Source organism: Pseudopodoces humilis, chromosome 27, assembly GCF_049639895.1.
Source record: "Pseudopodoces humilis isolate 2021_Gansu_Grassland_sample_001 chromosome 27, ASM4963989v1, whole genome shotgun sequence".
NCBI lineage: Eukaryota > Metazoa > Chordata > Aves > Passeriformes > Paridae > Pseudopodoces > Pseudopodoces humilis.
In genome coordinates, this window is record NC_142226.1 from 2,669,677 (window position 1) to 2,684,123 (window position 14,447).

Sequence of the window (14,447 nt, forward strand, 5' to 3'; positions counted from 1 at the left end):
CGACAGGAAAACAGTCCTCAGGAACACAGCAGAAGAGAGGGACTTTCCCAAAGAGAATGAGGGCCCAAACCCACTCCCTTCAGCCCTTCCCTCCCACGGCAGGGCTGGCGGAGCTGGCAGGAGCTCTGCCGTGGGGTCACCAGAGCAGGGAAGTAGGGCACAAGGAGCACCATGACTATCCCTGTGTGCCTCCGGGACAGGGACAATGATAACCAGTGCCATCACTGGTGTCTGAGGGGCCTGTTGAAAGCTCCACAAAGGCAGGCTGGGGAATGAGCTGGCAGCGTGGGGTTGCTGCTGCCACTCACAACCTTCTGGAGCCAGACCCTGCCCTGGGGCTGTGAGGCCTCGGTGTGTCCCAGGTGCTGTCCCCTGGTGAGGGGCTGGGAGATGAGTGACCAAACTAACCCGAGTGAGACCCTGCGAAACCATGACTCCTCCTGCAGGAAGCCAGTTTGTGCATATTTACGCCCCTCGCTGACTACCAAGCGGAAATTCAAATTCCCTATCCAGCTCCAGGACCTGGAAACCCAAATTCCCCACCTCACAGCAGGTGCCCAGCTGGCTGTTGGCAGTGACCTGGCAGTTCCCAGGGGTTCACTCCTACTGCTGCTGTAACCAGGTTTGTCCTGCCTCCAGCATCTGGTCCTTCTCTCCAAGGCTCAGTAAACCTTTGGAGAGCCTGTTTACATTTTGGATCGCTGGTACATTCAGCAAGAGGCAATATATCAGCAATTTAGTTATTGTGGATTAGGTCTCAGATATCCTGGGGATATAATGTTGGTCTTTCTCACCTTGTGTGTAGGAGGACTAATGGCAAATTATCTGGATGGTTTACATTTTCTAGTTTGTATTGGAGCTCCCAAGGACCAATTTATCCTGATTGAATTGCAAACAAGGCTCAGTGCCATCTCAGATTCAAGGGGCCAGGTCTCTCCATAAATTAATTCAGAGCAATTCAGGTTACCCCAAATTCTTCCTGTAGATGGGATAATGGCATAAATCCTGCTAATGTTTAGACTGGAAATTGTTTGTAGCAACCTGAGCTTGACTGATGGCTGCAGTAACAGAAAGAATCATAACTCGTGTCCTGTGGTGAGGGTGGGAAGAACTGCAGTCCAGCCAGACGGCTCACCACAAACCCCCAGGTGCTCATGGGGAGGATTTGGAGGCCTGTGTGTGACCTGCCAAGACACTGACTCTGCTGCACCTAGAATGCCAGTGGCCTTTCTGTTCTGAGGCAGCAGCTGTGGCCAAGCCCAGGCTTTCTTTGGGTGAGAAAGCAAGGAAACAAGGAGGATAAAGTGCGTGCTTGCTGGGTTTATGCTGTGGTCTCAAGGTTTCCCATGGCACTTCCCTGCGCTGCCCAAGCCCTCAGAAATGGGGTGCGTGGTGGTGGCACCAGCTTCACACTGGCTGTTGGCACGCTGGGGCTGTGTTTGCTCCCTCTGGACATCCATCCCTTCTGCTGTCCCACGCCTGGGATCCGTGCCCAAACTGTGAGTGTTGTGTAAACACGGCGTGTGCTTCCTGTGAAGCCGACATAATTAAAAACCGGGGGCTGGCAGAGCGAGCGGCGGCATCAGGGTCCCTCCGGAACCGCTGTCACTCGCTCAGGCTGTGCTGCACTGGGCCTGCTCACACCCACTGCCATCCCCAGGGTCCTGCGGCCATGCTGGCCATGGCTGGACTCTCCCACACCACCTGTCCGGAGAGCCCCTCCTGACCCGCTGCCCCTCAGGTGCCCAAATGCGGAGGAGCTGCGGGGATCCCTGCTCTGCACAGCTCCCTGCTCCGTAAATACTCCCACAGCCTGGCTTAAGCGCTTGACAGTGTTTATAAAGCAGCTTGCAGCAAACAGGCTTGGAAGTGCAGAACAAGTTGGTGTTTACACAAGTGACTAATTATTTATTTGAAAATCCTGTGGACGAGCCGTGGGCTGTAACGACAAGCACATGGGGAGCGCTGGGCTCCTGCCCCGGCAGTGGCGGCAGGGACACGGTGAAAAGTTCAGAACCAGCGGGGTGGGGGGATGGTGGCGATGGCCCCACAGAGCCCGGTGGCCCCACAGAGCCCAGTGGCCCCACAGAGCCCAGCTCTGTCAGCACAGGTGAGCCAGGAGGTGCCCACACCAGGCACAGCTCAGTGTTCATGCCCTGTGCTGCCACGAGACCCAGCTGTACCCGGGTCACATCTCCCTGCAGCTGCTGCCGGCCCACGCCTGCTGCTGGAGCAGCCCCATCGCTCCAGGTGTTCAGCGTGTGGCCAAAACTCCCCTCAGGAACCTGCTTGGGCCAGCGGTCCTTCAGCAGGGCCCCCAGCCAGGGTGGGCCAGGGAGGGGATTGGACCCCTAGGGACCCAGTCCATCCCAGGCTGAGGCCGGGCTCACTTCCAGCACTGTTGCCACCAGTTGTTTGGGGCATTGGTGATTGCGCAGTTATTATAAAGGGATTAAAACAATTTTCTGTTTCATTTGACTTCACAGAGCAAATGTTGTCGCCTTTATTCCAGCACAATGTCCGCCATTGGCAGGGCTTTGCTCTGCCCAGCTGTGGAGGGGCGTGGGGCCCAGCTTGGCAGTGCCAGATCTCTCGGTGCAGCATGGAACTTGCCCTTGCCTCACACCGGGCACAGGGGAAACCGCTTAAAAACTATGGGGGAAATGCCCTGTCAGCAGCCAGCTGGAGCAAGGGCTTGGGTGCTCTCAGGAGAAGATGGTACATGTGGAGGCCTGGGTGCTGCCTGGCCATTGGGCAGCTGGGCTTCCCCTCTCTCTCCAGAAATTCCTGCAGAGCCATTGTTTTGCTGCCCGGCCTGTCCTGCTGGTGCTGCCATCTCCTCACTCTGTCCTGCTGTGCACAGTGGGCTCTGCGCCCTGGCTGGGTAAGGGTGGTGTGGCGCTCGCAGATGGGCTCGCTGCCCCACGCCAGGCTCTGCCACACACCAGGCTCTGCCCCATGTCAGGCTCTGCCCCACACCAGGCTCCCTGCCCCATGCTGGGTTTACTGTCCCACACCGAGATCACTGCCCCATGCCAGGCTCACTAACCCACACCAAGCTCACTGCCTCACACCGAGATCACTGCCCCACGCCAGGCCCACTGCCCCACACCAAGCTCACTGCCCCACGCTGGGCTCACTGCCCTACACTGAGATCACTGCCCCACACCCAGCCATCTCTGCCACTGAGCCTGGCACAGAGCAGCTCCTGCACTCAGCCCTGTGCAGGCAGTGCTGACCCTGCCCTTCTGCTTCAGGGAACGGGAGATGGAAGGTTTGGAAATTCCCTTGGAGCAGAAACGCAGCGTTTTGGGCAGTTTGTGGAGGATCCCACCCCGTCCCCAGACAGCCCCAGCCCTAGGTGGGGACTGCAGCTCTCTTCTAGGCTTGACTACCAGCCCCAGAGGTGCCCACTTGATGGGAAACATCTTGTGTGCCTGGCACCCGCAGCAACCATCTGCCGCTTGGGGAGGGCAGCCCAGGGGTCTGGCTCTATTTTAAACAAGTTCCAGCTATAACTACTGTTTGCAGTACTGGCAGATGGCAAAGATGCACTGAGCATTTCGACAGGTGCTGATTATGAGCAACAGGGACTAATGGATGAGGCTGGAGCACAGCTCTCCCCACACCACTTGGGGTGCCACTATCTGCCAGCACCCTACAGTGCACCCCACAACCCCTGTGCTCACCCCAGCCATTGTGGGAGCAATACTGTCTGTCAAGTTAACCTGTTCTCCTATTCTTTTGCAGTTCCTGCCAGCGTACCTGGAAACTGTGACCAGCTAACACCCACTGCCAAGCCCCCAATGGGACTAGGGCTGCGCTCCTGCACTCCTGACAGGGATGAAGGTAGAGCCATGTTACCTGCTACCTAAGCTCGTTGGTGCTGCTGTAGTTTGTGGATATGGTTCCAGACCTGGCTCTGTGCACAGACTCTCAGCTCTGATCCCACCCGAGAGGATTTAGCGGCAGCAGAGACCCCAGCTGTGGAGCACACTCCCCCAACCACCCTGCGACGGAGGGGCTGCAGCGCTGGAGAGTTACTATGCAGCTTGGACTGCTTGTGGTGGTGGTTTTTCTAAGCTCGATGGATCTAACAGGCAGCAGCAAAGTGGTGAAGGGCAAGAGGCAAAGACGAAGTATGTATGAAATGCTTTTCTTCTCTATTCCTCTCATGATGCCATGAAGGTCATGCTGGTGTGAATGTGTTTATAAGGCAGGGAGCTGGGCAGGGCCTGCAGTGCCCCAAGAGCCTGCAGAGATACCCCAGTTTCACTCCCTATGTCCCCTGACCTGCCACAGCTCTGAGCTGCAGTGTCCCCTGAGGTCACGGGGGGGGGTCAGTTATGCCTCCAGCCCAGAGGGTCCCTGGTGGGGCTTGTGCAGGGCAGCCAGGCAGAATTGGCATGAGAGCAGCCAAAGGCGTTTGCCCTCCTTTATGTAAGCTCATGTTAGAACTGTTTTACATTAAAACTGCTTTAAATTGAATTATATAAAATTGATTTTATATTAAAACTGGGACTGCTGAGCCCTGGGAGAACAAGGAAAACCTGACGTCATGGCTAATGCTATAAAGGGCAATTTCCAGCGAGGGCCCAGTTTATACTTTTGCCATGGATGCAGAGCTTGGCACCAGGGCCCAACACTGCGGGAGGGATGGGGCCGGACCCCTGGGGCTCTCTGTGCAGAGAGGCCTGAGCCCACATTGCCAAGGGGGTCCCAATCCAGACCAGTGAGCCCTCCTGGAAGCTGGGGGCTGAGGATCCCCTGCCCTCAGTGTCTCTTCCCAAGGCTGAAGCAGACCCCACACCCACAGGCCTGGCGATGGTGATGGGGCTGGGGCAGGCAGCAGGAGCTGCCAGGCTCTGCGGACACGGCAGGGGGACAACGCAGCTCTCTCACCTCTAGTCCTGACACGTGAACACTGTGCTGCTCCGCACTTGCTTTTGAAGTGTAGTAAACATAGTATTTAAAAGAATAATTTTTTAAATACACAGTTTTTCTATAAACAAGGACATGGCTTGCATAATAAACTAATAAAAATAACCTGCATTTTAGTCTGCAAAGAATGCAATTGGTTTCAAAACAAGCAGCATTTTATATGATAATGAAAAGCAGAAAACTCGCAAGACATGAGATTGAGTATTTTTCTTGGACTGAATGTAGGAGCTGAGAACACATCTCTGTTTTGGGGGCAGTGACACCTCCCGACTGCCAGAGAAAATTTAACATAGTCAGGGTCAGAGTGAGATCCAGAATGGGATGCAGCATGGATGGAATTAGTGGAACAGTTTTGCTCCAGGGCCATGTGCTCTGGTCCCTGCTGGTCCTTGGCACAGAGGCACCTCCAAGCAGGGAGGCAGCAGGAGGTGCTGGACCCCTGGGCACATTCCCATAGTTAGTGTCTGCCCCACACAGGCATCAGTGCTGGGAGGCAGTGGGCTGGGGTGGGCACTGCTGGGGCTCTGCGCACAGTTGGTGGCTGCTTCTGGGTCCTGCTCCTCAGCACGGGCACTGCTGTGACTCTCATGCCTGTGCTTAGCATAGCTCTGGCTCCTGTGGCCTTTGGGGATGCAGCCACGAGTCCCCGTGCTGTGAGTGTGTCAGTGCTGCAGGACCCTAGCCCTTGCTTTGTCCCAGTTCCTGCCCTTCCTGCCAGTGGTTTGGGGTCACAGCTGGTTCCTGCATAGCCCGGCACTAACCACTGTCTCTCTCCTGCTCTTCCAGTCAGCACCGAGCTGAGTCAGGGCTGTGCCAGAGGCTGTGACCTGTGCTCTGAGTTCAATGGGTGCCTGAGGTGCTCCCCCAAACTCTTCATCCTTCTGGAGCGGAACGATATCCGACAGATTGGGATTTGCCTGCCTTCTTGTCCACTGGGATACTTTGGCCTTCGCAATACGGACATGAACAAGTGCATCAGTGAGTGTGGGGCTGGGAGGTGGCAGTGCTCTGCAGGGCAGCACATGCCTCTGCTCAGGTGCAGGAGGTGCTGTGGCTCTATGGAAGAGGTGAGGCAGGGCTGAGCATGGCAGCCTGAAAAGAGCCCTGCTCAGCACCTCATGAGCATGTTGTGCACATGGGATCTTGCAGGACAGTTTTGTTATATGGGCTGCCAGACTGGCAGCCTTTGGGAGGAGGGAGATCCTTTCAGGCATTTAGTGCCTCTTTTCCTGCTCTATTGCCCACCAGACTCAGGCGGCTCTGAGTGAAATCCTTGGCTTGCATCTTGTAGCCAGAGCACCAGAAAGAGCTGGACATGGAAACATGCAATCAGTCCCCTGGCAGGTCCCTGCACAGCACCCTCACAGCCAGGTTTCCATCTAGCTCCCTTTCCATGCAGCCTGTTCTGTAGCTGCAGCTGGAGCCGGGACTATATCCTTTGCACCGTCCCCTTTGGCTGACTGATGCTCAGCTGAACTTCCCACCCTGCCTGATTCTGTCCTGGCAGTGGCTGTTGCTGGTCGTGAGAGCTGCAGGCCAGGGAATGGTGCAAAGAAAGCTCACTTCTGAGTGGCAGCCTGGCAGGAAGCTCAGAGACATGCCCTGGTTGCTGCAAGATCCCTGGGAGCCAGGACTGGCAGTGTGGAGCTTCTTAAGTCTTTTGTTCACATTGGCTTACATGATGGCTTTGGTGTTTGTTTTTTTTTTCCCCAGAATGCAAAATTGAGAACTGTGAGTCCTGTTTCAGTCGAAACTTTTGCACAAAATGTAAAGAAGGTTTGTATTTGCACAAAGGGAGATGTTACGTCACATGCCCCGAAGGCTATGCTGCTGCCAACGGCACCATGGAGTGCAGCAGTCCTGGTAAGCAGCCCTGCACTCCGCTGTCTGGGCATGGGTAGTGCTGCAGTGGGGTTTAGATGATGAACTGAAACCCTCATCATACCCGTGTCGAGGGGGTGCCAGCACAACCCTTTGTGGGGCCCTCAGGGAACCAGCCTGGGTGGGGAGCAGCCCCAGGTGTTTATCAGCTGTTACCCAGAGCTGGCAAGGAAAGGGGTGCTGGGGGATTTAGGAACCTGCTGGGGAAACCCACACACACTCCCTTGCAGCCTAAGGTGGGGAGAGAGGCAGGAGTGGGATCAGGGATGGCCTGAGTCGGCAGCCCAGGAACGGGAGTTACAGCTGAGCTCTCTTGTTATCGGCAGCACAATGTGAAATGAGCGAGTGGGGGCCATGGGGGCCCTGCTCCAAGAAAAGGAAGCTCTGTGGCTTCAAGAAGGGCAATGAAGACCGAACACGGCGGATTCTGCAGGCTCCTTCTGGGGACGTGTCTCTGTGTCCTCCAACCACAGAGGTGCGGCGATGCACGGTGCAGAAGAACCAGTGCCCTGAAGGTGAGCAGAGCTGGGGGGTCTCACCATCCCTCCCCACACCCTGTAGAGGTCAGGCACAAGGAGTCAGCCAATTGCCCAGTGTCACAAATGTGCTGTGCAGCTCCTGACTCCTCTGAAGTGCAGGGGATATGGATGTGACGGCACTTGGAAGAGCTGCAGGTGGAAGGGGCAACAGCCCCCAGGAGGGTGATCCTTGGCACAGCTTGCCATGTGTACCACAGGTTTCAGCTGTTTTAGTTTCTTCCCTGGCCAGAAAGCAGCCAAGGGTGCATGCCTGTGTGCTGCTGTGATGGGAGTTGTCTTCTCTACCAGAATGCTTAGGTCTGTTTATCCCAGGAATTAGTGTCTTCAGGATGAATGGTGGTTTGGCTGTCTTGTTACAGAGTGGACAGGGATTGCAGCTGTGTTGAGTGTCCTGAGGGGAAAGGGCTCTGAGCAGTGATTAAATGCACAGTAATTAATCAGCAGGGCAGGGGGAGCTGGACAGGGCTGATCTGTTCCCTGATGCCTCACTCTACCTCGCACTACCCCTTTGCTTTACTGCAGGGAAAAGGAAGAAAAAGGAAGAGCAAGGAAAGCAAGATAATGGGAATAGAAATCGGAAAGATACCAAAGACACTAAGTCTGGCACCAAGAAGAGGAAGAACAAACAGAGAGGGGCCACGGTGCCTGCGACGCTCGCTAGCCCTGCCCAGTAGCTGGCCCTGTGCGTCACCTGATGGCAAGACTCCATTGCTGCTATGTATATGAAAGCTTTATTGAACAGAGCACTGCTACACCATGTACACGTGTCCAGAGACAGACATATACTCCAGACTGACCCAGAGGCCACACACACAGTACTTATGGAGGCTGCACACACCCCCCGCCCAGGACTGTGGAAGAATGCTGCTGAGGAGTGGGAGCACACACGGAGGCAAAGCCCATGGCCCCAGGGCTCTGTGGGGACACTGCAGGGAGGAGAGGTGGAGCATAAATCAGTGAAGGACCCAGATGTGGGACTGATTTCATGATCGAAGGCCTCAACTGGAGCCCAAGCACGTAGCCCCAGCACAGCCCCACTCAGCCAGGGGATGAGACTGAACCCACATGGCCACTCTCCCTGACCTGGGACCCAGACACACACAGCAGTGGCCTCTTTCTCTTCCCTCACCCCTTATTTTGTGTTTTAAGCTGTATGACTTTATCATTGCGAATACATGTTAAAAGTTTGTGGTAAGAGGTCAGTGGTATCTGCCCTAAATCTGCTTCAAAGAATTATTTCAAATTAAAAAAAAAAAACCAAAATCAAAATGACAACCAGCTTCCTGAGTGTGTGGTTCATACCTTGGCCCCTATGGAGGCTGGTGTCCCACAGGACGGAGACTCACTTGTGGAAGGGAAACTCACCAAAGCTTTAAGAAAATCCCAGAAAATGCTGCCAGCTGCACTGCAGACACAAATCAGCTGTCCTGCGTGAGGGACCCCAACTGCACCCCGCTGAGCACCGAGGAATTCCCCACTGAAAGATCCACTTAACACACAGCAGATTGAGAAAACGAGAGGTCACAGCAAACCACAAGCTGCTGAAGCATTGTGACTCGGCTCAGACAGTCACAGCAGCAGGACAATCCTGGGCTGGGGACAGCTGGTCCAGCTGCTGGCCACCACCCTGGAGCATGGCAGGAGGGAGGCAGGTGGGAGGGGGAAGGCATAGCTCAGGTCCTGCAGAAGAGAAACAAAATTTTATATTGTCTGCATCCCACTGATTGGAATTTCCCAGATTCTCCTGCTCTGCGAGAGCTGATACCTGAGCAGAGGAACTGGGACAAGGACTGTTCAAGATCTGGTGAGCCCTGTGTGGGATGTGTGGGTTTGCTGCCTGCTCTGCTCAGGGAGCTCTTCCTTTGGCAGGGTGGCTCACCATCACTGCCCTGGGATTTTAAAATGTGCTTTCTCTGTATAAATATGTAGAGTCACATTTAATTTCTTGAGAGTTCAGCAGAAGCTCTCTGGTCCCAAGGATGGTGCTGTGCCTCACAGAGATGTGCCATGGGTAGATCAGGGATGTGCTGCTGGAGCTGCAACTCCCCTGATAGGGCAAAGGGCAGGAGAAAGCTCATCCCAGACTAACCCTGGTGAGTCCAATCTTCACTGTGCTCCCTTCCATACCACCCTCTGCTCTGTGATTTTGGAGGGCAGAATGAGCCAACAGGCATGCAGGGCAGCCTGCGAGAGAGCTCCCCGTCCCTCCGTGGGGTCACCTGCCCACACCAACAGCTCTGGTTCTCTCCTGTAGCTTGTGGTGCCCACCGAGGACTCGGCTCTGGCACAGGACACCCCAACTCCCTTCACCCATCAGGGCTGCCTTGGCTCAGTGCAGGATGTGGAGACTGCACAGTTGTTTTGTACCAAGCTCTCCATGACTGCTCTGCTGGCAGAAAAACCTTTCAGCCTGTCGTCCACTTTGTGTTTAAGTAAACAAGAAGCTGTTACATCTTTGAAAGGGGATTCCATTTCAGCACAATGATAAATGACCAGCATACCAAGGAGGGGGAGAAAGACGTTTTTAAAAGTCATCCTTTAAGTTGTTTACGGCTTGTGTTCATAGGATTTCTGAAAACTTCCCAGCTGAATGATCCAGTCTTGCTCTATTTTCTAGCCTGTGAGAGAAGTATTTTGTTTGTGCCATGGCATTGCTTGTAAGCAGAATCATTTTCCCTTCTTCTTACCAACACCCAGCAGTGACCCGTTGATGAAGCTCAGCTCTCTCACTCGCTGTGCCTCCGTCCTGGTGCCCGATCCCCACAGAGTTCTCAGTGAGGATTAAGGAAAAGAGAATGCATTAGGAAAGTTTTCCACATGAGGCTCTGGTAATGACTTGATTCCCTACAGTAACTCCTGGCACTATTAGCACAACTATTTCAAAACTAAACTGCATGTAATAAATCAACAGAACCTATTTTAGAGAACTCTAGGGATTATTAGAAAAACTGACAACCTTCTTTCTGTTGTAGCCTTTCCCCTACTTTCTTCCTTTTTTCAGAACAAAATGGGAAGAAAAAGGGACAAAGGCAACAGGAAGTTTAAGATTCATATTAAGAATATCCAAGATTTTTCAATAGAGGTGATTTTAAAATTAAATTGTTTTAGAATAATTAGAAGAAAAAATATGAAAAATAAATCAATTTTTTTTTTTTTTTTTGAGTCAGCTCAAGAATTGTGCTTATTCCCACTCCCAGAGAGCTGGTTCGGTTATGAATTTAGGAACATTTTGCCTTTGACCAATGTGAACTGCACACTGAGCTCCCCAGTCCAAGCTGAGGTGTCCTTAGCTGGGTGATGTCACCTCAACTCACACACACGTGAATGCTCTCTTTCCATGCACTAGATAGCCCTGTTGTGGTGTTGTCTCCATGGCATCACTGTAAAATACAAGTCTTTAAACAAATAAATCAATAAATGGGTTTGCTGAACCAGCTTCATTTGTTTATTCACCAAAACTGGAGTCACACCAAACTAATAAAAAATGTCCATAGACATAGTTAGCCTCTCCTAAGAGCCTTCTGCCTACATCTGAGAGCCATGGATCATGGATGGGAACATCACTGCTCCGACTCCTGCACGTATTCCCACTCTGCGCTTTGATCGGCTTGATGCTGAACTGGAAAAGCAACTGCTGGATGCATAGACAGACAGACAGATCCTTTGGAACTCGACTGCCAGGAAACAGCTTCATTTTCCCTGCTGAACAACCTGGACAGAATTCCATTAACTCAGAATCTGAAGGATGTTTTCTACTGCTTTTCCTCATCTTTTGAGCAATACATCTTATGCCATGGGAGGAACAAAGGGCCAGGAATAATTGACAGCTTGCAGTCGTGAGTTTAGAACTGTTTAATTTCTCTCTTATTTGCTGAGATTTGGAACCTAAACCAGATGAATGTCACCAAACACACGTTGTTTCTATCACATTCTTAACCCTCTCTGGGTAATATAAATCTGTATTTTTCATCAGTCTGTGTGCACACACACTTCTCACACAGTAATTCACTGACCTTCCACCCTCAGAGAGGTGGAGGTAATGTATATACTCCTTACCCCATGTTTATGTTTAAATGATTTCTCACTCAGGAGAAATCTTAGCTTTGATTAAAGGAAACAAAGTAGCATAGTGAAACAGGTTATCTCCAGAACTCTATTGTTTGGATTACATTGTCTGAGAACACTAAAAGGGATAATTCAGATACATATTTACAGATTTTATGAAGCCAATAGACTTCATAGAGAGAGATGATAGGCATCACATTTTAAAAAATCCATATTAAAATTACAGAAATATAGAAAATGTATTTAATCAGTCACTATCAATAAATCACCCTGATGGCATTTACATACATGGTAATACATCACACCCAATTGAATACCAAACCATACTTTAGATGGAGCTGCTTGCTGGAATTTCCAGAACTTTTGATGAACAGGAAAAAGGCAGCCGGGTAGGTCGGATATTGTTATTTACAGCCTGAGGTAAAGCGCTGGTTTAGAGGCACTGACAGGACTTCAGCCCCTCCTGTGCCACAGAGGAGCCCAAGCCCGTAAGGGCAGGAGTTACTTTTCATGACTGTTCCAATGAAACCACAGGAAAACATTCCTATTTAACTGCTTTGGCTTCCAGAGTGCTGGTGAACGCCAGATCCACAGCACTGGCTGTCTCTAGAGCGCAGCCCAGGGCTCTGCAGCCTGCCCAGCTCTGAGCCTGCCACACACTCCAAGGGCTTGACCCCGCTGGCACAGCTCAGCCTGGGCTCTCCAGGCCCTCTTACACCTTTTTGCCTTTTTTCTTGACTTCAGCTTTCTCCTCCCTCCCAAGTTCCCCTGTTGCTTTCAGGCACCATTTTGGGAACTCCATATCCAAAGCAACAATCCAGGATTGCTTTGTTTTTCCTGTTCAAGTGCTGTCACACCTTTTGCCAAGGAGCCCTACCTCCTGCTCCTGACAGCTGTATCCCTGGGAAGCCATGCCTGAGGAACTGAGCTGGGAAAGCTGCTGTAGTGATAAACTACCTACAATATCTTCTGCTGTGATTTTTGAAGATGAGCTACAAAATCCACTTGCATCCTTGTGCTCTGCAGGGAGCTGCTGCAATAGGGGGAGATGGCTGATGCTGCTTTATCCTGTTAAATTGAACAGAGGAGCTCTATACCACACTGAAAAAGGGCTCTGAGTGCAAGTCCAGTCTTGTTCTGAACTCCTGGAAATCTACTTTTCCTTCATTTAATTGACAAAATCTGTAGATCATACGAGGAAGACAGTCCCTGCCAAAAATCCAACATCACTGTTTTTTAATAATACAATGGGAATAACCCCTCAGAACATATGTAATTATGGGAATGAGTCATTCCGATGGCATCACGTAACCACATTCACTGGGATTTGACAAAGATGAGGCCACATAAAACTCAAAATTATTTCATTTCAGCCCTGGTCAGGGCAGTGGTGCTGAGGAGCTGAGGCCAAGTAGCAGAGGCGATGGAGAACGATCTGTGACCCTGTTGTCCTGGCTGGCTGTGGCACAGACAGTGTCCTGCTGCAGCCAGTGGTAACAGAATGAGAAAAAGCTGAAGATTGAAATGGGGGGATGCATCAATATCAAAAGAAAAGCTGTGAGTCATAGAGCAACAAAACACCAGTGGAGCAAAATATCTGGCTCACATGTTATCAGATACACAATAAGCAGCTGCAGCCTCGGGGATGCTGCAAGTTAAACACCAACTGCTGATGTTAAACATCACTGGCCCCAGTATTGGAATTTGGGTCAGGGAATATGTGAGAGTGAGCAAAGTGCTGCAGGAAAGTGCCAGTTGGAATGCAGGTCCTACACATTTCAGTAGGATCTTTCCTTATGACAGAAAATCCAGGCTTGTAGCCCACCCCAATGGAGATGTGGTATGGCTGGGTAAGGGGCCTGTGCTCTCCCACCAATGCTTCCAGCCTGGGAATTCAGCACTCAACTCTGGGGCATCCTCAAGACAAGTTCTCCCTGCCACAACCTCCTGCCCAAAGCTGGCTGGGTCTGTTCTCTCACAGAAAGAGACGGAGACTTTCTGGCTGCACCCCAAGATCTCCTGATAACAATAAAGAGGGAGTTTTCTTAAGGGAAAGGAGGAAAGAGTTTGGGAGAGCAGAGCAAAAGTATTACTCAACTATTTAGTCTAAAATTTTGAAAATCAAAAGGCTCCTCTGACAGATTGATATCGACTCTAATAGAAAACACACTTGTCCCGGGAAAACTCTTCTACATGAGCCTCGAGTCTGATAGCTTAAACAATTATCTACAATTTGGAATTGATTTTTTATGCCCACATCAATGTGTACTTTTTCAATGCCCAAGGCACAGATAATTCTATTAAGAGAAAAACCAGAACGTGTAGGCTTAAGCCAAACAGCCTCCAACTTCAGACACATTCTTACAAAACATGTCCGAAGGCCTGACTCATGGCTCTCTTGTACAGCAGGGACTCTACACCTCACAGCAAAACACTGAAAATCATTAAAAGAACAAAATCCCAGCAGCTCTGTTATTGTTCTGGGTTTAAAGGAGCATTAGCAGCACCAGAAGGACATTGCACTAGCTGGGAACGGTCTGCTGCTAATAAGTGTTTAGGCAGGATGGGCCAGAGCTGTGTTTTGGGCAAGTATTCCCCAAGGTGCTGAGCTTGGCCCTAGTCCAAGCTCTGGTATCAATTAACACTGTTTCAGCTCAGCTTTGTTCATTTCCCCTAGGTGAGGAGCTTTCAAATTGCTATTACAATCTGGCAGTAACATGAATGTGGGCTTATGCTTTGGACACAGAACTTGCACAGATTTGACTTGTTAGTGCACCATCCATGCAATTCTTTACACGCACATAAAAACAGTGTTGTTATTGCTAGTTTTTAAAATTCTTTGCCAGTAACCCAGAAAGAACAGCCCCGTGCGCCTGTAAACACCCACCAGCACTGCCCTGTGCTCGAGTTTCTGCTGGGGCAGTGCCCTGTGGCATCCCCGGTGTCCCTCCGGCAGCCCCGGTGTCGCTCCGGCTGTCCCAGCGTCCCTCCGGCCGCCCCCATCCAGCAGCGAGAGGCAGG

General features: G+C 51.6%; 1 protein-coding gene across 1 annotated transcript; it reads left to right on the forward strand.

Annotated features, from left to right (window-relative positions):
* Positions 1-3,810: 3,810 nt before the first annotated feature.
* RSPO1 (R-spondin 1) lies at positions 3,811-8,438 on the forward strand. The gene is made up of 5 exons (XM_005529893.3): positions 3,811-4,139; positions 5,728-5,919; positions 6,655-6,804; positions 7,149-7,337; positions 7,884-8,438. The coding sequence occupies exons 1-5, from the start codon at positions 4,046-4,048 to the stop codon at positions 8,033-8,035; spliced, it is 777 nt and encodes a 258-aa protein (XP_005529950.1). The 5' UTR covers positions 3,811-4,045; the 3' UTR covers positions 8,036-8,438.
* The last annotated feature ends 6,009 nt before the right edge of the window (positions 8,439-14,447 follow it).